This window comes from Rhinichthys klamathensis, unplaced genomic scaffold (genome assembly GCF_029890125.1).
Source record: "Rhinichthys klamathensis goyatoka isolate OS25496 unplaced genomic scaffold, OSU_Roscu_1.1 h1tg000406l_1, whole genome shotgun sequence".
Lineage (NCBI taxonomy): Eukaryota > Metazoa > Chordata > Actinopteri > Cypriniformes > Leuciscidae > Rhinichthys > Rhinichthys klamathensis.
The window spans coordinates 1,317,398-1,341,571 of record NW_026606907.1 but is presented as its reverse complement, the minus strand read 5'-3'; the positions used below and the strand labels follow the sequence as shown (position 1 = coordinate 1,341,571).

Sequence of the window (24,174 nt, the reverse complement as noted above, 5' to 3'; positions counted from 1 at the left end):
GCACTGAAAATCCCAATTGTCTTTGGTTAAATTACACTGTAGTGATTCGCCAAAATAAACAGTGTGTATAACAACAGGATATCCTTCGAAATTGGCTGAAAATATCTCAGCGCTGATGTGTAAAACCTCTGGCTTGGTTTGGTAAGGTAGACTGTTATTCTTTCCATAGAAACTCAGTAACTCTACACCATCTATTGAGCTGCGTCAAGTGCTCTGGAGCCCCGATTCTTGTTAAAACAATCACAGCTACACGTGTCAAAACACAAGACATCACAGTCATCTAGTTCTGTGGAAAATCTCATAATGGCCTGCAGATTTCACACTCTCCCGCTGTAGTGAGGAACAGGTTAGATGTGAACAGCGGAGCGAACGCTGAAGTGGCCTTTCATTAAATCTCACTGGAAAGAAAAACGCCAAGACAAACTGGAAAGACAAAAACAGCTCTGTATTTCCCAGGTGTCCTCACTCACCTCGTCTAGCCCGAATATCTCTGCTGCGATGCCATCCGTTCTCACACTCTAAAAAACACTGGGTTAATAACAACCCAATTTGGATTTTTTTAACCCAAGGGCTGGGTAAATATAGGACAACACACATGTTGGGTTAATGTTACCCAGCACATTGGGTTGTTTATTTAACCCAGCATAATGGGTTGATTTAACCCAGAATAGTTGATTCATATTTACTATAATACTATTTTTTTATTTTTTTTTTATTTCATACATTAATTAATGTCTACGGTTTAACTTAAATCCTCTAAACTTTTTTCAAATACTCGATACAACCACTAGCTTGCATGAAAATTCCTTTAAAAAAAATCATATTTACAGTATAGTATATTTTACATTGTTAAATAGATATTGCCAACATTTATGCTTGTTTAACAAATATTAGAAGTAAAAATTAAACATTTATAAGTAATTCAAGTGTAACCGACCATATGCTGTGACTCCATAACCTGTCCATTAACAGTTAGTGTACAGTTCTGAGGACATATTTTAACATCATACATATTTATATTCTGTTTCCTTTTGAATAAAATCATAAAATGTAATGCAACGCATCAGGCGTTTCCATCACGTGAAAAGATCGATGCGACACTCGTTTATGTGACTCACATCACGCCCCTGTATGTTTCTTTGCATAAAATTAAACAATATACAGCACAACAAAGAATTTTTAGATCAAATAAAATATACACAAACCCGTATTTTACCGAAGACATGCACCATTTTGATGGAGCTGCACTGCTCTCTCCTGAAGAGGTCGCAAAAATCCAGCGATAAATAACTCAACCTCTGGGTTGTTACGTCTGACCCAACATCTGGGTAACACAAGAAAACTACCCAACCAATGGGTTGTTACGTCTGACCCAGGATCTAGGTAACACAAAAACTACCCAAACACGGGGTTGTTACGTCTGACCCAGGATCTGTGTAACACAAAAACTACCCAAACACTGGGTGGTTACGTCTGACCCAGGGTCTGGGTAACACAAAACAACCCAAACACTGGGTTGTTACATCTGACCCAGGATCTGGGTAACACAAAAACTACCCAAACACTGGGTTGTTACGTCTGACCCAGGATCTGGGTAACACAAAACCTACCTAAACATTGGATTGTTACGTCTGACCCATGATCAGGGTAACACAAAAACTACCCAAACACTGGGTGGTTACGTCTGACCCATGATCAGGGTAACACAAAAACTACCCAAACACTGGGTTGTTACGTCTGACCCAGGTTCTGGGTAACACAAAAACTAACCAAACACTGGGTTGTTACGTCTGACCCAGGATCTGGGTAACACAAAACCTACCTAAACATTGGATTGTTACATCTGACCCATGATCAGGGTAACACAAAAACTACCCAAACACTGGGTGGTTACGTCTGACCCAGGGTCTGGGTAACACAAAAACTACCCAAACACTGGGTTGTTACGTCTGACCCAGGATCTGGGTAACACAAAAACTACCCAAATTCTGAAAAAATAACCCAAAAAAAGGCTCAACCCAGGATTTGGGTAGAAAAAATGACCCAAGATGTTTTAGAGTGCACATACAGAGTATGTACTTCAGTTTCCAGTATAGTTTGCTTTAGGCAGAACTTGAAAGCCTCAAGGAAGGGAATGGCTCGTCTGATGTCTGTCTTTACAGGTTACATTATTCAGCAGTGCATTTCCATCAGTGTTGAAGTAAAGTATAACCACATTCAGGCTGTAATTGCCGACTGTGCAACTTTCCTACAAGTAGTGCTTACTAAAGCACTGTTACTATTCATACTTGCGGTTATTAAAACCCCTTAATGTTTCGTCTTAAACTTTTAGTGCGGTCGTTTGTGGTACGGACATGATTGAAGGTATGTATCTTGTCGAGGAGAGTTGTGCTTTTACTTTTCTAAACAATCAGACTGTTTTCATCTGGTGGACTGAAAAGGCAACAAAAATTTTTTTTAACTGCCCTTATTATGCTATTTTTGGATGTAGTGTGTTATAGCTTTTTGTGAAAGTAAAGGTCAAAGTTTTAAAGATCAAAGCGCGTGACAAATAAAGTTATTGTCTCCTAAAAGAAAGAATCGATTTTGATCAGTAATTCCAGTCTCAATTCCTGTTACAAACAAATGTAGCTAATTTGCATAATGCACATCTCTGGTCTTGATTGGCTGAGCAGCGTCTCTTAGCTCCGCCCTCAAACACTGTAGTGTATCTGAGACTGGGAGAGTTCGGCTCGTGTTGTTCGTGTCGAGAAGACGCTGTTTTCTGAGATTGATACGGTGAAACCCACGCCATCGTTACTGTTCGTATCACTGTAATCAAGAGCTGAGATTCACATATGATAATGGGCGTTTGCTTTCTGACCAATCAGAGCAGAGGAAGCTCTCAGAGAGGCGGAGCTTAGAGAGACTGAATCCTTGATCTCACTGTTTCAGACACTGAGAGGAAAGAGCTGATGCTGTAATGTATGTTATGAGGAAATAAAAGTGTTTTTGACCTTGGATGCATGTAAACCTGTTATAGGAGACGCCAAAACAACATTAGGAGCCTAAAATAGCATAATGTGGCACTTTAAAACATGTCAAATGTAAAAGTTTGGCCCTAACAATTTTAGAGGTCTTTACAAACAGTCCCATTACTCTTTAACCAATTTTTTTTTTTTTTTTTTTTTGACAGTCCTGCCATGATTCGAATAGCTGGGCCTCCTTTACATTTTCCTAACTCTCGCAAAAGTTAAACACTCACACATGTGCTTATCTTGCTCTATACCTTTGCGCTGTTGGAAAGCCCGTCTTTGGGTGGCAACAATGTAAATTTCGCAATTAAATATTACAAGACTTTCTGCAACGCCTGTAAAGCTATTGTTATGACAACCGATGGATGGGTAGTTGACAAATACTGTTCATGGACGTTTTTAATTATTAACGTCATTACTTAAAAAAAAATGTCAGGTTTACACTTAAATGAACCTTAAATATGAGGTTTATTTTTAAGCTGAAGTTGGCTAATTTGTGAATGGAAACTGTATAGATTAGTTATTGGACTTTTGTGAAGAAAAGGTACAAGATTTCGAGTGTGACAAACATCATCATAGTCTATAACGGGCCGCTCTGTCGCTTAGTTATGTGTGCCGTCACGGTTTAAACTGCCCTGTCAATCATCTTTTCACATTAAAATCCTCCACATTAATTTAATTTCCTATTAATTACACTGGAAGTAATTTAGTAGCACGTGTGTCTTTCATATGAAGAACTCTCCTCGTGTGTTTGCATAACGATGCATTTAAAATATATCTTTATAAAAGTTCACAATGCAGATTAAATATAACATGGATAGCATTGAATAAATATCTTTAGTCAGTAGATACTGATTATTAAACCGCTCTGCTTAAACATCGGACTCACACATCCGCCATCTTGGTATTTTTTTTAACATTGTGTATTTCGTGTTTGTAGTTCTAATCGAATATTTACAATATGATTGTTATCAATGCTTGTGATCTGGGTATTTGTTCTTTTTTTTTTACTGACTTAAGGTGTGCTTTAACTAATAAATAGAACACAAAGTTTATTTAGTTTTTTTTTTTTTTTGCTGATCCGAAAACCGAACCACTACCATTTAAACACACTACAATGTGGGACACTTGTTCTAATTTCAAATACTATTTAGGATGGAAAGGATGTGAATTGGGGCTCTTTTAATGATCTGAACCAGCTTCAGCTTCAGTTTCTGTTTTCTTACTGTATTTCCCTCTCCATCCCACAGGACACACTGGGCGTTTCATCAAGGCTGTTTTCAGCACCAGTTTGGTTTTCCTCTTGGCACACGTGTGCTTTCAGATCTGCTTATACACCATCCCCAGCCTGGAGGATGCCCTGGGACACAACTGTAAGTCCAACTTATTTCAGTCGCATGTTCAATCATAGAGCGTTTTCTCTTTCATTAACCCTCATCCTTCCCTCTGGATTTTTTTTGTTTTGTTGAAAAGTAAGTGAAAACAAACAAAATGATTTTATAATGTCTACATGTGCATCTGAATGCATACTGAACTGGCTTTAGGACCCAGCGGAACAGCTCCTCTGCTCCATATAGAGCTATAAGCACATCTAGAGTTATGAAATATCATCTTATATTATGTGTTTTCCACAACAGGTCGGCAAAGACTCCCAATGTAAGATATTTAGAGCTGAATTAAAAGGGTTATGCATGGAATTGTGAGTTATTTTGAATTTAAGTTGAAAGAATGTGAGGAATTTGCTTAAAATACTATTTATTTATTATTTATTGATTAAATCTAGTAATTTACAGGTAAAAAAATTGCATTAAAAATAGAAAAAATATTATCAAAATGAAATAAAATAAGCTTTATGCACCAAAAAAAAAAAAAGTATAAATTTAGGGCTTCGGGTTATTTCAATTTGTAGAATATCTTAATGTCTTAGTGTTGCATTTAGCAGATTAGACCTGAATGATAATATATAGCATATAGATTATTTAATTTAGTTAAATTTAATAAAAAAATATATGTTCTGTTATTATTGTATGATACGGGTGAGGTTAGGACCGGTTTGGTGGTGTGTGTGTGTGTGTGTGTGTGTTTAATGTTGGGTTAAGTACAGTGTAAGAACACAATAAGTGAATCGTATAAAGTGATTAATTTAAATGTCAGTTCATAAAGACACTGAATATAAAGTGGGACAGAAGCCGGTTTCCCTCACTTAATCAGAGACGATCCCAACGGGGACGAATCCTTATTTTGTGGCCACTGGATGTCAGAATATATTGGATGTAAAATCGCTCGCTGGTGTCTCTTCCCACAATCAAAACTACATATACTTTTGCACATCTCTATGAAGTCTGGGAATGTGTTCGGTTCGGTTAGCTTGTCTTTCTCTCTTCTAAGCACTTGTAAACCTCTCTCACTCTCTCTCTCTCTCTCTCTCTCTCTCTCTCTCTCTCTCTCTCTCTCTCTCTCTCTCTCTCTCTCTCTCTCTCTCTCTCTCTCTCTCTCTCTCTCTCTCTCTCTCTCTCTCTCTCTCTCTCTCTCTCTCTCTCTCTCTCTCCTCAGGCAGCTCCTGGGAGACTCTATCGAGGCACGTCGGGGTGTCCAGGTATGTGCAGAATCTGGAGAACGAGTGTGTGTGTGTGTGTGTGTGTGTGTGTGTGTGTGTGCGTGTGTGTGTGTGTGCGAGGCGTCATGCTGAGTGATCGGTGTTAGATCACATGTTCAGGTCAAGGCCATGCGCTCTACACTTCATGCTAATAAAGTTTAAATCAATAAGAATACATTTATTTTATTTAGTTGAATAGCCACTTTCATATCTACTCTACAGAGAGTTTTACGGTAATGTTTATAATATATTAAATTCGAGCTGGGTGATATATATATATATATATATATATATATATATATATATATATTGCATTTAGCTTTTATTTTTTATTTATTTATTTTTTTACTATATGAAAGGATAATTGGCCATTTTTATTTTCTAACTCGAGTGCCCATCTCTGCTTTAAATCAAATGAATACATTGATTTCAAATCAACTTTACAGATCATTGCTAATTTTTATATTATCGCTCAGCTTTAATCTGTTAAATGCGACTATAAGGCATTAAGATATCAATATATTAAAACATTAACGTAATAATTTTTTTGTAAAGTTGATTTGAAACGATTCACTATTCAAAAACAAATATAACAAATATAATATTTTATTTAATTTTTTCCTTTTTCAATCCCTGCTTTTCATTAACTTGTAATACCCAATAATTTTATTTTATTTTATTTAAATTTTTTGTAGCCTTATCATGAACTTGTGATTCCCAATAATTTTTATTTAGTTTTTTTAATAGCGCAGTTTCAAATCAGCTTTTACAGAAAATCAGTGTTAATTTGTAGAATATCTTAATGTCTTATAGTTGCATTTAACAGATTAGACCTGGACGATAATATATATATATATATATATATATATATAGCATATATGTTTTTATGTTATTTGGTCCGTATGAAAGTTTTTTTTTTTTTTTTTTTTTTTACCATTTTCAAGCCCTGTTTTGTGCCCTAATCGTGAACTTCTGATACCCAATTATTTTATTTTATTTTTTGTACCCTTATCATGAACGTGTGATACCCAAGAATTTAATTTAATTTAATTCAATTTTTTTATATTTAATTTTTATATTTTTATTTTTTATACTAATTATGAACTTGATACTACATTTTTATTTATTTAATTTTTTATGAATTCTTTTTTTAATAGCGCATTGTTTCAAATCAACTTTATAGAAAATCAATAATGTTAATCTTTAGAACATGTTAATGTTTTATGGTTGCATTTAGCAGATTAGATATATAAAGCATACATACAGTATATATATATATTATTATTTAATATTTCCCCCTTCCCCATAAGGTGTGGTGTGTCCTCTAACAGCGCTCCGCTCTGGTGTGTGACGCTGGTGTGTGACGCTGGTGTGTGACGCTGGTGTGTGACGCTGGTGTGTAACGCTGGTGTGTGACGCTGGTGTGTGACGCTGGTGTGTAACGCTGGTGTGTAACGCTGGTGTGTGACGCTGGTGTGTAACGCTGGTGTGTGACGCTGGTGTGTGACGCTGGTGTGTAACGCTGGTGTGTAACGCTGGTGTGTGACGCTGGTGTGTAACGCTGGTGTGTGACGCTGGTGTGTGACGCTGGTGTGTAACGCTGGTGTGTAACGCTGGTGTGTGACGCTGGTGTGTAACGCTGGTGTGTGACGCTGGTGTGTGACGCTGGTGTGTAACGCTGGTGTGTGACGCTGGTGTGTAACGCTGGTGTGTGACGCTGGTGTGTAACGCTGGTGTGTAACGCTGGTGTGTGACGCTGGTGTGTGCTCTGTCTCCTCAGGCTCCCGCTGGAGGACCCCTGGGCCGTGGTGTGGCTCCTGACCCCAGATCTGGGCATCTTCATCATCTCTCTGATCACACTCGTCCTCTGCAACCGGCTGATGAAGAGGAGGGACGAGGCGCTCGTAACACACACGTCTGCACTTCTTCATGAGGTGAGCTGAGCGTCTGTTCTCGTGTGTGTTCCAGCCGCTCATTATGGGATAGTGTTGGGTCACGCTCACAGCAAAGGTCTCTTTCTTTCTTCGGTTTGGTTAAAATAAAAAGTTAGCTGGAATGTGTGTTAATGATGTAATGCTGAACACCTGTGCTGCTGTAGAGGAGGACACAGGTACGGTTTGGAGGTGTGGGTGGGTTTTTAAAACCATTTTCTAGCCCTGTTTTTTGCCCTAATAATGAACTTGTGATACCCAATAATTTTTATTTTATTTTATTTTATTTTATTTTATTTTATTTTATTTTATTTTATTTTATTTTATTTTATTTTATTTTATTTTATTTTATTTTATTTTATTTTATTTTATTTTATTTTATTTTATTTTATTTTATTATGTACCCTTACATACCCTTAACTTTTGATACCCAATAATTTTCATTTTATTTTTTATGACTTTTTTATGAATCAAATAAATAAATGGATTTCAAATCAGCTTTACAGAAAATCATTGTTAATTTTTAGAATATTTTAATGTCTTGTACATTTAGCAGATTAGACTTGGACGATAATATATATATTTTATTCACACACACCACCAAACCGGTCCTAACCTCACCCGTATCCTACATATATAGGTGTGCTATATATATATATATATAGCACACCTATATATGTAGTATACGGGTGAGGTTAGGGCCGGTTTGGTGGTGTGTGTGTGTGTGTGTGTGTGTGTGTGTGTGTTTAATGTTGGGTTAAGTACAGTGTAAGAACACAATAAGTGAATCGTATAAAGTGATTAATTTAAATGTCAGTTCATAAAGACACTGAATATAAAGTGGGACAGAAGCCGGTTTCCCTCACTTAATCAGAGACGATCCCAACGGGGACGAATCCTTATTTTGTGGCCACTGGATGTCAGAATATATTGGATGTAAAATCGCTCGCTGGTGTCTCTTCCCACAATCAAAACTACATATACTTTTGCACATAATGTTCACATAATTTTGGCCACACTTATGCAGTGGTTTATATTACTCCTTTTATTTTTCTTACTGAAGTTTTGCCATGTAAATGTGATATCATCAGGAACAACTGCATGTTCTGCTGTATTGCTGAGTTATACATCCATAAACTCTTCTGTAGGTTTTAGATGCAGGGATTATGGCCACAGAATGCATATGCGCTCTGATACACAACGATCTGCTATTGTGGGATCATCGATTGGAGAATTACCCGCCTCTTTATATCATGGACAAAACTCACTGTGGTCATCATTGTATAAGTTGGTCAGGTGGAGCTTCCTGTCTAAGGCATTATGTAACATTATGTAAAAAAGTGCCTAATACTAATGTAGCCGACAGCGCTGTGAGGATATACCTCAATAATGACCAGTCTTCTTGAGCTTTAATATTCAGATACTTGTCCATATTGATATTTGACTCATTGTACGGCCCTGCTTTTGATTCATTCATCCAAAAATTGCCAAATTATGTGACATTCGGCGTTCCAAATTCCATTTTTATGACTGAATTATGCAATTCCATTGGCTTTTTTGCGGATCATAGGGCCCAAAATGTATTTTGCGATCCCACTTTGAGAACCCCTGATGTAGACGTGCTTCAACATATTGTAAATATATATATATATATATATATATATATATATATATATATATATATATATATATATATATATATATATTTCATAGAGAATAAAACTTTTTGCGGATACAGAACTGAACAGCACGAAGAATCTCTTGATCAGACTAAATTAGTCTTTAGTTCAGTACAGTTTACAGAAACGTTTGACTCGAAGGCTTAAGTTTGCCTGAGAAATTGTACTTCACCAACCTAAAAATGTTATTTAAGTTATTAAGTTATTTAAATGGATGAGTTGGAGCAAATTTAAACTTCAGTTTTGAGAATCCCATGATGCACCTCATTCATTTGATTGGATTCTAAACAAAAAGGCATCAGACTTTAAAGAAGCTCGTGTTTAGATTTATTTCTTTAGTCTTTGTATTGTTTCAATACTTTACTTTTATGGTGAACATGTTTAATTCATCATATTCTTTGATTATCTTTAAACATTGTTCAGTTTTGATTCCTAAATCTCCACCCTGTGATATTTTATGGCATTTCTTTTCTTTTCTTTCCCCATTCGACTGAACAGCGGCCCAAATCTGACAACTTCCTGTTGCCGTTGCCAAGACAACAACATCAACAAACACTGGCTGGCTCGTTATATGTGTCAGCATAGAAAAATATGACTTTACAAGATCAATTAGCAATAGAGGCCGGAGTGCTTGACCAGGCGTGCGTGTCTGCTTTACTGGAATCTAACAATAGACATAGTTTCAACACTGTAATATATACATATTATTCCCAGATCCAAAGCTGACCTCTATTTACCCGTCTGACTTGTTTCTTACCAAGATACAAACTCATGATTTAACATGCTTGAACTATAGTCAACCTGGCCATCTGGAAAAGTAGTGGAGAAACTCTACAATTTATAAACCAAAGCAGCAAAAAATGTATAACCACAATGCATTTTTATTAATATTTTATACCAGATTGGTCACACTTTAGATTAGGGTCCAATTCTCACTATTTACTACGACTTTTGCCTCAATAAACTCCTTTTTACTGCTTATTAATATTAGCAAGATAGGATTAAGGGATGTAGAATATGGTCATGCTAAATAAGGCAATAATGTGCTTTATAAGTACTAATAAACAGCCAATATCCTAGTAATGTGCATGATAATAAATAGTTAGAATTTGACCCTAAACAAAAGTTTTACCACAAGATTTTTTGTAGTAGTTTTTGCAAAAATTACCCACCAGCCTTAGAAACCACCACATATAGTTATATAACTTATCTAAAACTATTATAGATTGTATTTACTACAGATTTATGGTTTAAAAAGACCAATCGGTTCATTGAAATGAGCCATCTTAGTGAATTAATTTGCTAAATGAATCAGAGCTGAGTAATGGGTCTTGAGTTATTTATTACACCCACATCAAATCATCATGTTGTTCGCAGAAAACTTGGTGTGTCGGGTTATTAAGAGTAGCACTTTTCATTTCCACACGACTTCTACAGCAGTGTGACTTCTGCTTTATGCCAACATTTAATGCATTGTAGCCTTTCAGCCAACTTGCAACCACCTGCCTTGTAAATTGGTGCAGCAACAACATAATATCTAAGCAACACATTCCTAAGTGTTTTGTGGCGGTATGAGACATAACGATTGGGAAACACAGTTTCTGATGCGATGCGTTTATACATGTCTCTGCACTCGCTGCTTTACTGAAGAGAAACGATCAACATCCATGCATCAAGTCCCACACTGCATTATAATGAATGCAATACTGTTGCTTTTATGTATGCAGATATAGAATTGACATGTAAATGTAAATAGTTTGTTAATTGCATGTGTTACTGTTTGATTTAACCCTCTGGGGTACTTAATTTTAAACTCACACTCAGGACCTTCGGGTCAAAAATGACCCGGAGGGCGGCATTAAGATACATTTTATTTGAGTAAAATCAATGAAATATATTTTTGTTCAATAATATTTTTTCTTTTCTTTTTTGGTGTTTTGAGATAATTTTATGATTTCTAATTAATATTTATGCAATAATTAAGACCCATTTTTTCCCATTGAATGTAATAGAAAATGTATATATATATATATATATATATATATATATATATATATATATAATTAAAAAAATATATATATTAAAGCTGTATTTCATTTTAGAGTCAAGTCTAGGCCTCATGAAAGCAATTTTTGAAATGAGATCGGAGCCATCTGGTGGACACACTGAGCATTTTTATCACGCAATAGCACATTTTTACCACTAGTGGATTTACAGCTCTCTGTAGAAACCTATGGTAGAAACACTTTAGTGATTTTTTCACATATTGTTTAATTTTTTTCAGGTTGTTGATTTGAATATATAATAACAGATTCTCAAAGACTATTTTTGCCATTTTTTTAAATAAAAAAAAATAAAAAAATTGGGGGTTGGTTTAAATGGTAATTTGAAGTGGCCGTTTTACTTTATAATACAGTCAAACCTGAACATTGCATTATAAAGAGAACAAATGGAAAACATTTTGTCACCCATTGTTTTAAGAGATTCACCCCTTCACTGTTGTGTGCTTTTTTTCTGGATCGTGGCTGATTTGTAGATTGTATGCACAAAAAAACTCTGTATTTTCACATTTTTGCCAATCTCCCATTCATTTCCTATGGGGGTCATTTTTGACCCGAAGGTCCTGAGTGTGACTATTTTTTTTACGACCACTTAGACTTTTCAAATCCTGTCCCCAATTTTTTTGGGTGTTCATATACCAAGTACCAAAAAAGTCACCAAGTTTCGGACCATTCCGATGAAGCTACAATTTTTAACATTTTTTTTAAAAACGCTTCGGGACATTTTTGTCCCGAAGTACCCCAGAGGGTTAAACTACGTAACCTGAAGGGTTAGTCCTGATTAGTTGGGTTGTTATGAAACTGGGTCTTGATTTGAATGCACTTTTAACACATGAAGTGGAAAGCTTGGAAATGCAATGGGAAAATAAAGAGAAGGAAGAAACTACTCGACATACAACAGGCATTTTCATAACAGCAAACACACACAACCTCCGGCATCTTTCCATCAGGAGACCGTGTTGTGTTTACAGCTTCCCAGAATGCTACAAAAAGTGCACCAGAGAATGAGATGGAAGTATGCAATGGTCATATGGCATCTAATCTTTTTGATATTTTGATTAGATAGCAGATGGAAGAAACTGCTTAAACCAATCTAATGTGGTTTTCTAGTTTAAGCTGGTTTAGTTGGTCGATCAGTGGTTTCCCAGTCTGACCTGACAAACCCCTCTAAAACCAGCAAAACAGACCAGCTTTGCCTGAATGTAAGGTAGTCCACTGGAGGCAAGTGTAGATGAGAACCCAAGTGCAGTTTATTTAGGATAACATGAACAAACATAAAACAAAAGCATGGTATGAACTCAAAAACATGAACATTGACGTGACGCTTACCAACAGAGGTTACAGTGCAACAAAACGTGACCAAGACAAACATGAGGGCTTAAATACACACAAGACTAATGACAAGACAAGGGACACTTGTGAACAATGAACCAATGACAACATGATACATCTTACAAGAGAAGGATCACATGACTTGAACAGGGGATCACATGACAGACATGAAACATAACCAAATCGTGACACTGATTTAAATTTCATTTCATTTATTTATAAAGCACAATTAAAACAACGTAATGTTGACCAATGTGCTGCACAATCACACAAATGAAATGTACTTTCAGACAAACAATGACTAATAACATCTGTAAATTGTTGTTTTCCAGAAGAATTATACAATATCTTTTATTCAAAATAAATAAAAGTACAAAAATAAGCATTTATGCATTTTAGCAGATGCTTTTATCCAAAGCAAAGATTGCACTTTTATACAAAACATTTGTAAGTTGTCACTGGGATCAGCACTCTTAAAGAGACAACTTTGTACCTTATTAACACATAATAGAGCTGGCGTGTTCAGACTAAATTATGCCAAAATGAAGTTTGTTTTGTGAGTTTGAAAGGTTTTTGCTGTAGTACTAAAGGTCAACATTTTTGCACTTTTATTTTCTTCCCCGGGAGTGTATATTCAACTCACTAATTAGGCTTTAGATTGGCCTGAAGATTCATTACATTGGATCCTCCCAAAGGGCAGCTGATGCCTTATTGAGGCTCAGTGTTTAGTGTTGGAGACGGTGTTGATAGAGGCACACGAGGCTGTGGAGTGAGGGACGACCCGACACCGATAGAAAACACTGGAATCCAACCTTCCCGTGCCCTTGAACGAGCCCAACACAGGTTTCACATTCAGGGTCAAGAGGTCAGCTAAACGAGCCGATGAACTACGACGGGGAAGCAAAGTTAGTCATGCAAAATTAGACTTTCTACATTCTGTGCATTTAACACGGCTTAGACTATTCTAATCTAATTATTTAACACTGGTCATCACTTTTTAAAGCCAGTTATGTAAAAAGATAGGTCTCATTTGAATCCAAAAAGTAAAACAGATTAGCCCTAACTAATTGCTTGTTGGTCAGACTATATCGGTTATGTTTATGCAACTGTCCCCAGTGTTTAAGGATGGACTAATACGGCACACGCACGGAAACCCGGAATAATATGGCAAGCTCAAATCTGATTGGCCGACTTTATATAACGCTCTTAAGACTCTTAAATGTAATGCATCTTTCCCTTTATGTTTATCGTCGGCTGCCTTTCACATCAAAACCTTTATTTTTACAGAGCTTTATACAATAGAAATGGTTTCAAAGCAGCTTCACAATAATAAACCGGAAAGTAACAAAAGTAATGATGCAAACTTCATCAAATATGAGTAGGGCTGGGTATCGTAACAAAATGTTCGGTACCGATACCGATACCGATACCTTGACTTCGATACCGGTTCCTGAACGATACTTTTTTCGATACCAATTTTATGTAACCAGGTTTAACAATATAACATTACCTAATTTTTTTTTTCAGTTTGTTGACTTTTTAACACTCATATTTTGAGTATGTAAAAAAGCACCAATGCTAAAGTTTTCTATGTTTCCTAATCATTTAACAACATGTATTCTTTACTTCAATGAGCTCATTGTTTCTGCTTTAACTTAATGCATTGTTTAACAATGAAACTGAATGAAAATTAATTGAAATCCATTACACTGTCACCTCTGATAACAGATCACTCTAAATTGTAATTTAGACATGCATTTTCTGTAAAGCTGCTTTGAAACGATATGTATTGTGAAAAATTCTATACAAATAAATGTGAATTAAATCAAATATAGGCTACTGGGGGGCGGGATATATACCTCGCGCTCAGCACGTGAAGCTTGCAGCAAAGCACTGGCAAAAGTAGCCTAATGATTATGGATGTGGAAACAATAGCAAGGAGATATTTTAATTGTTTATTAATGAACAAGTGTTTACTAATGGTGTGTTCACACCGAACGCGAATTTAATTATTTGTGCGAGTAGATTACATACATAGTCAATGCAAAGACGCGAATAGACGCATCATTCGCGCCGGGCGTCGCGAATGACGCGAATTGGGCGACGCGTTTGCCGCGAACGTCTTCCGCGCAAGTTGAAAAATTTGAACTTGAGCTGAAGATTCAAGCGTCGAACTAGACGCGATAGACGCGTATTTGACGCTCTATTCGCGTTCGGTGTGAACACCATTACTCTCAAGTGTATTTTGTGCGCTTCAGTGCCTTATCAAATTTACCGTGTTGCCGGTTTTGGCAGCAATGATCTTGTCGAAAATATTGCATCGCGTGCATCTGGCATCGAGTCTGGCACATGACATAGGTACACTTTGGATCATTTCCACATATTTTCTATCTATCTGGGTTGGGACGCACGCTTACACACACACACACACACACACACACTGCAGCCTCACGTGCGACGAGCCGCGTCTCTGGGCAGCCGCGTAAACTAGTGTTTTTCCGCCACAGCCAATCATGCTGCATGCTTATTGTTTCACTGACGTTGACGAGATTAACCACTTAGGTACCGAAATGTGGTACCGAAAAACAAGACATGTTTCGATACTCGGTAGTATCGAGGCAATTCGGTCGGTACCTAAAAAGTACCGAACTCGGTACCCAGCCCTAAATATGAGGCGAGTTCAAATTCAGCTGTAAACGGCAGGCGATAAACATAAAGCGAAATATATTACACTTGTTGCTTGCAGAATATGTCACGTTCTCACAATACAAAGCTACTTTTGAATGGGTCATTGCTTATTCAGCTCAATTCAGTTGTGAAGATTCAATTCAGTTCAGGTTTTGTTCTCATCCGATAGTGTCAGTGCAGTCAAATCAATAATATTTTAAGCTAAACAAGCTGAAGGCGACAGTGACGTTTTTCGATTTCGATTATGCGCTGCACACTTTCCTCTCAATAACAAAATAAACCCAGCGGTGAGAAAACAGCCGTTCAGAAAGCATCTGATCATAGAGATGTGAGATTCAGCACTACAGTAGTCACGTGACGTTTATTTATACAGACGTACAATAGATGGATTCAAAGCAGCAGCTTTACAGTATTAAACATGAAAAAACAGTATCAGTGTCTCTTTCAATTACAAATATAACTTCAGTTTCTAGTATATAAAGCGTCTCTCCGGTCTTTTCATGCTTTTACTGGCGTCTGACCTCGACGGACTGAACAGATGAAATGAACCAGAGAAGATTTACACATCAAAGAAGGCGGAGCCTCAGAGACACACCCACCTATTACATCATCACCACGAGCCAATGGGAGTTCAGAGGTGTTTCGCCACCTGAGCTAACTTTTTCAGAAACTTACTAACTCCTCCAAACGAACTTCGTTTTGGTCTGATTTTGACGTCACTCCAGTTCGTTTTTCGATTTCTCTTGAAGTATATGGGTGGAGCTAGACAGTCCAACCACACCCTAACCCATAAAACCTTACCACTAAACATAACTCCACCCATTATCCCCACCTTGCTTTACATCTAGAGAGGAGGAGCCGGACCTCATTTGGATCTGCAGTGCCTATTTTTCCCTCCTAATTGACCCTTCGCAGGGAGTTTGATTGACAGGCAAACTGACCAATCATAATCCGCCATTTTTGTCCGACAAAGCAGTCAGGAGAGTTAGTAGATTAACGTTGGAGGATTTGAACTTGAAAAACAGTGTCCTGACATATTTCCGAGATTAAAACAACATTCCTTCGTATGTTTATTCATGTTTATATGATGCTATAAATGAACTAGAAGGAAGAGATGATCGGTTCACGAGCGGCTTTAAGAGTCGCGACACATTAAAGAGCCACAAAATGGTATTTATTGTTTACATTTCTTTTAGAAATGACCAAATTTGAAAGGTGAGACTTTGTTTCATATCAAAAGTAAGCTGGTCTGTCCTGTCTGTGGGCGCGTTGTCATGTATTTGTCACTGCGTGAGAGAGGCGTGGCTTAGCAACAGTAACCAAAGGGGGCGGGTCTTTGCGAACGGTCAATTCCTGTGATAAAGTGTCTGTCCTCTTCTCTTCAGGAGGACGAAACAGAAGATGAGGATGAGGATGTGGAGCGAGAGGACGAGGGAATGTCCTGCAGTGAGACTGAGGATGAGGAGAGTCCTCACGCGAGTAGCGGAGCGGCTCAGCTAGCGGCGCGTCTGCGCGCCACGGCTCAGCGGTTCCTCAGGAACATGGGCCGAATCCTGGCCGTCACACTTCTGGCACTGGCAGGTACGAGCAGCAGAAAACACACTTACCATCAGCACTGCGATATAACACACGGCAAACGCGTGTGTGTTTCAGCAGTGGCGTGTAACAGTCACTTCTAGCCACTTTGTCAAGTTGAATTTTACATATAGTATATACATTTTCAATAGTAGTCTTTTACAAAGGCGTTTGAAATAATAAACTAAGTATAATATGCATATCAATACTCAAATATCAGAGAATAATAAATGCGATATAAACAGGGCTTGACATTAAAGGTGCTGTATGTAACTTTTTCACTCTAGTAAAGCATAAAAATACCATAATATGTTTGCAGATATTTAGGAAACATGTTTAGTTCACATACTCGTTTCTCTGAAAAACGCTTTCGACAGCCGGTTATTTTACTTTGAAATGTGCGTTTCTGTGTTTTTGTTTTGGTGTGTGTGACTCCGCCCACTTCCAGTTTACCCAGTAGCGTTTCCACACTCCGGGACACAGCGTATTGCAGCCAGCAAACAAACATATCCATTAAAAAATCTCTATGAACGAGAGAGATCTATGATATTTTGAATTTGGACTGCAGTACCTATTTTGACCACTAGCTGTCATTCTGACAGACTACACCTTTAACACCTGTGCTTTGTGTGCGTATTTCAGCAGTGGCGTGTAACGCAGTCACTCCTACTAGCCACTTTGGTGGGTTGAATTGTATATACAATATATTTTTCAATTGTAGTCTTTTTCAAAGGCATCTGAAATAATAAACTAAGATATTTCTATACATATCAATACTAAAATATCTGATACTCATTTCCCGCAGAATAGACACACGATACCAGCGTCTCTCTCTCTCTCTCTCTCTCTCTCTCTCTCTCTCTCTCTCTCCGACAGCGAGTGACACACACACCCGCCTCTCCTCACTCACTCCTTTCATTTGCTCCGGATGAATATTGTTGGTGTTGCAGTGCTTGTATTTCGGTGAGGGATTGCGCGTAATGCAAATAATTTTACTCATTGTGATTTTGCTCAAACTCAAAAGTGCGGCACTTTATCGATGTTTATTGCGCTTAAACTGGCAAATACACACAAAATAATGCCAAAATACTTGATGAGTATTCACGTAAACACAGTCAGTTCTGTTTTAAGTGAACATAAACAGTTGAGAAAGAAAACGCACGTGTAACAGTGTAATGGATCCGTGCGTCAGCTCTTAAAGTGACAGCAGCCTAATAACCCTGCCGAATTATGACATAATATTAAGAATATCTATATGGCAGTTTTTCCCCATGGTATCAATGTCAAAATTATAGCCAGTGAAAATGCAAGTGGCTGGTGAGGAAAAACGTTCATGTCGAGCCCTGAATATAAACAAGATATTAGAGATTAAATGGAAGCAACAAAACATAAGGAACAAATTGAGTCAATTTTTAAATAAAATTCTGAGTCTTGTGTTCAATCCATTCTAAATAGTATGTGTGACTAGATATATAATATATAATATTTTGAAAATAGCATGCCAAATGGTGGATTTTTTTATTTGCGTTATTTTTGGCTAATATTGCCCATAGATGATATCAAGCATGTTTAGGGCTTGAATTAGGGCTGTGAAACGATTAATCGCATCCAAAATAAAAGTTTGTGTTTACATAATATATGTGTGTGTGTGTGTGTGTGTACTGTGTATAATTATTTTGTAGAAATCCACACACATGCATGTATATATTTAAGAAATATTTGCATGTATATACTGTATATATCATTTATATTATATATAAATATAAATATTTTATATATAAATAACACATTTTTCTTAAATGTATACATGCGTGTGTGTGTGTATTTATATATACAAAATAATTATACAAAGTACACACACATATACAGGTGAAACTCGAAAAATTAGAATATCGTGCAAAAGTTCATGCATTTCAGTAATTCAAATTAAAAGGTGAAAATAATATATTTAGTATATATAACTATATACATATGCATGATTATACTTTTCAGAGGGCCGACATTTCTCTATTTAAAATCCTTTTTTTTTATTGATTTCATGTAATATTCTAATTTTCTGAGATTTTTCATTTTAAGCCATAATCATCAAAATTATAACTTTTGCACGATATTCTAATTTTTCGAGTTTCCCCTGTATTATGTAAACACAAACTTTTAATTTGGATGCGATTAATCGTTTCACAGCCCTAGTTTGACTTCATGCATCTTAAAGTGTACGTATTTAATGTCTTTCTCTCTGCAGGGATCACTTTACCCTCGGCCTTCTCGGCCTTCTACTTCCTGCTGTTCATCGGCGTGTGCACGTGGTGGGCTTGCCACTTTCCCATCAGCCATCTGGGGTTTAACACACTGTGTGTGATGGTGGCCTTCTTCACTGGCGGACACCTGGTGTGTCTTTACCTGTACCAGAGCTCGTTCGCACAGGAGATGTTCTCCCCGGCGGGCCTGTGGGCCAGGTACTGCTCTTCATCACTCTCTTCACATTCCCCGAACCTTCATAATCACTTTCAATGGCCTGTTATTGGTAGATTAATCTCATTTTGGCCAGTTAGAGGACCTAGTTGTGTACTCTTGTCTGGCTTATGCTACTCTAAGCAATGCCTGAACTGTGTATTTTGAGCACTTCTTGTGCTGTTTTTGTTATGAAAGTTCACCGTATACAAGGTTATTGTCTCTCAAAAGTAAGAGTTCAACATCCCTGTTTGTCCTGTTAGCGGATGTTACCGAGATTTTTAAAAAGTAGGAAAACATTGACATCATTTCCTGGATCAACAGCTTTTGTTGGTCCTGGGACAGTAGTGCTATTGACCGATATGGCTATAGGGCTGGTTAGGTTTGGGGTTTGGACTGTGTTTGTTTTCTTGACAGGAATCTTGTTCCAGGATCAACAAAAGACTGTTGATCCAGAAACATGTTCTACTTGTGGCACGGTACTTTGATTTGCACCGTGGTACTGTAAATTTACCATATTCATATACTGTGGCATTTACATTGTTCTCTAATGTGCTTTAATGAATAGGGTAAGATGAAACGCTATTGAAAGTGGATCGGACTGAGCAGCAAAACACTTGTAGCCAATCAGCAGTATGGGGCGTGTCCACTCATGAGGGGGGAGGGGCCTGTGCTGCATAGCGTGTTTGTGGATTTGGGGGCGGAGCTTTCAAGATAGGGGTGTGATCCTATTGGGTAGGGGTGTGTTTGTTTTGATGATTACAAATATCAACAGCGTTTCCCAGAAATCACTTACTGCACCTTTAAGAACATTTACGTTTTAATTGTAACATATTTAGATTAGCATGTTCAGGATGATGAACATATCATTCGTATTAATGTGTATAATTTTTTGTCATTAATGTAAAAATACTAAATACGCTATTCTATTAAAATTGTGTTTTGACAATTTTGTCCAACAGTAAAATGGTAATCTGAAAGATAAATACACTTATAAACATATTTATTGTGCATATTTTAGATGAAGATGTGTCATCATAAAACACTGAATTCAGTTGCTCTTAAATAGCCTATAGGTTTTAATGAATAGCGAAGAAATCTGAAATGTGCATAACTCATGGAAGTATTGAGTAATAGCACCGTGAACTATATGAAGTATTAAATAAAAAATAATAAGACTAGTAACAGCATGCCTCTCAGGTACTTCTGTGCAGTGTTATTTTAGTATCATTGAGATACTAATATTTTTTTATATTTTGAATGTTTTTATTTTGAAAATTAGATTTTTTCATATTAATTTTTGATTAACTTTGTTGTGTTATTTTGTCATTTTTAGTTTTAGTTTATTTTAGTACAACTTAAATACATTTTAAAGGTGCAGTAAGCGATTTCTGAGAAACACTATTGAAAGTGGATCGGACTGAGCGCCGAACACTTGTAGCCAATCAGCAGTAGGGGGCGTGTCCTATCATGAGGGGGGAGGGGCCTGTGCTTTATAGCATGTTTGTAAATTTGGGGGCGGAGCTAATACAATAGGGTTGTGATCCTATTGGGCACTGCACCTTTAAGAACATTTACGTTTTAATTGTAACATTTAGATTAGCATGTTCAGGATGATGAACATCATAACACTAGTAACAGCATGGCTCTCATGGACATCTGTGAAGTGTAATTTTAGTATAATTGAGATACTAATATTTTTTACAATTTTTATATTTTGAATTAGTTTTTATTTTGACATTTTTATTTTTTCATATACATTTTTGTAAAAGTTTTGTTGTGTTATTTTGTCATTTTTAGTTTTAGTTATTTTAGTACATCAAGTTTATGGAGGACCAAACCTGAAGATTCAAGAGTTTCTCACCTCACCTCACCGTACTGTTTTCAACGAGCAGCGTTAATCACACAAGGCTTGTGTTACAGCAGGGTGTGTGTGTGTGTGTGTGTGTGTGTGAGAGCCTCAGGCTGGGGAGGTGAAGGTGCTGTGTCCTTGCGTAACGCACTGAGACTCGATCCCTCGATGTGTATCTGGAGACTCGCTGAAACTGGGCTTGATGAGTTTCCAGCGCTGTGCTTTTCTCCTTACCCATAAATCCCTGCTGACCCAGAGACTGTCACAGCTGTCAGAGCCACTTAAAACATCGTACGTCTCATGCGCAGTGCTGTCAGATCAAGATTATCAGTGTTCGTTAAAGGTGCAGTGTGTAAGTTTTAGCGGCATCTAGTGGTGAGGTTGTGAACTGCACCCAACAGAAGTTACCCGACAGGAAGTGATGTCATCGTCTGAGACAGCAGAGAGTAGCCATGAGGTTCTTTACAAAGATAAATTAATAAATTATATTTACTTTATTATTCAGTAAAACAATGTTATTGTGATTATTATTGTTACTTGTTCATGATTGTGTCAGTGTTTTATTCGCTAGATCTTTACACGAAGAACAACATAGTGACGAAACGCGTTTGTCCGTTCAGGGCCACCGTAGAAACATGTCGGTGTGTGTGTGTAGAGAGAAATGCCTCATTCTAAGCTAATAAACACATAACGCTTCATTAGTAAGGTCTTTATACACCACTGAACATATAGTTATGTATATGATATTATTTATTTATTATTATTTTTGAGGTATTGCTCACTGAGGCTGCATTTATTTGAGCAAAAATAACAGTAACAATTGTGAAATATTATTACAATTTAAAACAGCTGTTTTCTATGTGAATGTATTATAAAGTGTAATTTATTCCTGCGATCTAAAGCTGATTTCCAGCATCATTACTCCAGTCTTCAGTGTCACATGATCCTTCAGAAATCACTCTAATATGAGGATTGATTTACTGTATTTTTGATCAAGTAAATGCAGCTTTGGTGAGCAGAAGAGACTTGCCCCGTATAGACGGATGGCTGATTCACGTTACTCTGAATGGGAGAAAGTGCAATATGACAGAATAGATATCTAAACCTAAAGCCGATCGCAAACTGGTGTTGTTTGGGTCTGCATATGCGCATTTGCTAAATACCAATTAATATTAATCTCATATTTTGTTGCTGCTCTGGAATTTGTTATTTGATAAGCTTTTTTTGAGATTCCAGTTTTCCCCCATTAAAATAGACAGGGCATTTCTTCAGAACATGGAGCATTTATGTGTGTTTTCGATGTGTTTTCTCCAGATTGTTTGGCCTGAAGGACGTGATAAAGCCTGGAAACTGCTCTTCTTTCGACCTGGTCCTCAACACTCATCACGACTGGCCGGTGTACGTCAATCCCGGGATCCTCCTGCTCCTGTACATCTCTGTGACGGTGGTGCTGAAGATCCACAGCCACACGGACAAGGTGCTTTCACACACTTATCTATCCAACCCAAGAGAGCATTCGCCCAAACAAATCATCTCGATCTCTCATCTAACGTCATATTTTGTATCTGATCCATAACATTTGTAAAGTTGTGAACGTTTACATGTTTTTACCTGGCTATTACCTATGGAGGGATTATTGGGTCAGATTGAAAACTAAAAGTCTAAAACTAAAAGTCTTAAACGAAACACAAAAGTCTAAGTCGAAAATGAATTTGGTATTTAGGATAGGGCATTTGGTCATTTAGCCATTTAGGATTGGGCATTTAGGGATTGAGGAGTGTATGCAAATAAGGAGGCGTGGCTGTATCTGATCCGTAACATTTGTAAAGTTGTGAACGTTTACATGTTTTTACCTGGTTATTACCGTACTGCCTTTTTGTTAATTAAAAAAAAAGAAATTATTTGATGTTTAAAATGTCATACAGCAAAAACAGCAAAAAACAGTGTGTTGCAAGAAAATATGTTTTTATTTATATATTTTTTTTATATAATATGGGAATTACCAGTATGAACTCAATTGACTTCAGTGGATTTAAGTAAATGTTTTTGAATTTATAATGCATGACTGCTCAAAACAGTCTAAATATATGAAAACTACAACAATTGTTCCGTTTTTAATCTAAATGTATTCATTTTACTTGCATAAAACGTTACTTTCAGATTTAAAAAAGTCATTACTTTAAGATATCATTTTATTTTGATTTAAGAATTATTGGGTGTGTTTATTAACAAACTGCAGCAAAAATGTGTCTGTGAGTGTGTGTGTGTGTGTGTGAAAGAGGCTGAATGTGTTTTTCAAGTAATTTGAGAAAAATCGAACTAATAGATAGAAAAATTAAACATAATTTAATGTGTGAAGCCACAGTTTAGTTTGGGGTCAAAGCGGACCCGGATCGCACAAGGTGAACCTTAATCAGGTGTAACAATGTTTATTTAGACGTTTCCAAAGTTTCATTGTCATACAAAAAAACCGAATGCATTAGATACAGTAAACCCAAACATCTTAATCCACTGATTACCGTGCGTCTCGGTGTTTGTGTGCAATACTGTGTGTGTGTGTGTGTGTGTGAACTGATGTGATGTGTGTGTTTGTGGAGACCCTCGAGGCGGGAGAAGACAAGACGGCTCAAGCTGATGAAGTGGAGCTCAGGCCGTGGGAGGAACGCAGTGAAGATGACACTAAAGTAAGATCACACACACACACACCAATATCAAGCTATAGGAGGAGCTTCACTGGTGTGTTTTCAGCGCCACTGAGACATTTACGTGTGTAATAATTGAAAATGGCCATATTGTCCCACCTAATATGTAATATTTCTTAATTCTGCTCTCCATTACGCACCCGTTTGTTGTAGGATGTAACGCTTATCAACAGTGTTGGGGAAAGTACTGTGAAAACTAATGCATTACAATATTGTGTTACTCCCTTTAAAAGTAACTAATTGCGTTACTTAGTTACTTTTTTAGAAAAGTAATGCGGTACGTTACTTTTGCGT

The 24,174-nt window shown here is 37.0% G+C and overlaps 1 protein-coding gene across 1 annotated transcript in view; it reads left to right on the top strand.

Annotated features, from left to right (window-relative positions):
• Positions 1 to 24,174, top strand: part of piezo1 (piezo-type mechanosensitive ion channel component 1) — a 149,668-nt gene that overhangs the window by 56,207 nt on the left and 69,287 nt on the right. The window contains exons 3-9 of the mRNA XM_056234815.1: positions 4,265 to 4,387; positions 5,568 to 5,610; positions 7,391 to 7,544; positions 16,686 to 16,881; positions 19,118 to 19,331; positions 22,493 to 22,655; positions 23,776 to 23,862. Coding sequence (XP_056090790.1) covers positions 4,265 to 4,387; positions 5,568 to 5,610; positions 7,391 to 7,544; positions 16,686 to 16,881; positions 19,118 to 19,331; positions 22,493 to 22,655; positions 23,776 to 23,862 — 980 coding nt within the window. The remainder of the gene's footprint in view (positions 1 to 4,264; positions 4,388 to 5,567; positions 5,611 to 7,390; positions 7,545 to 16,685; positions 16,882 to 19,117; positions 19,332 to 22,492; positions 22,656 to 23,775; positions 23,863 to 24,174) is intronic.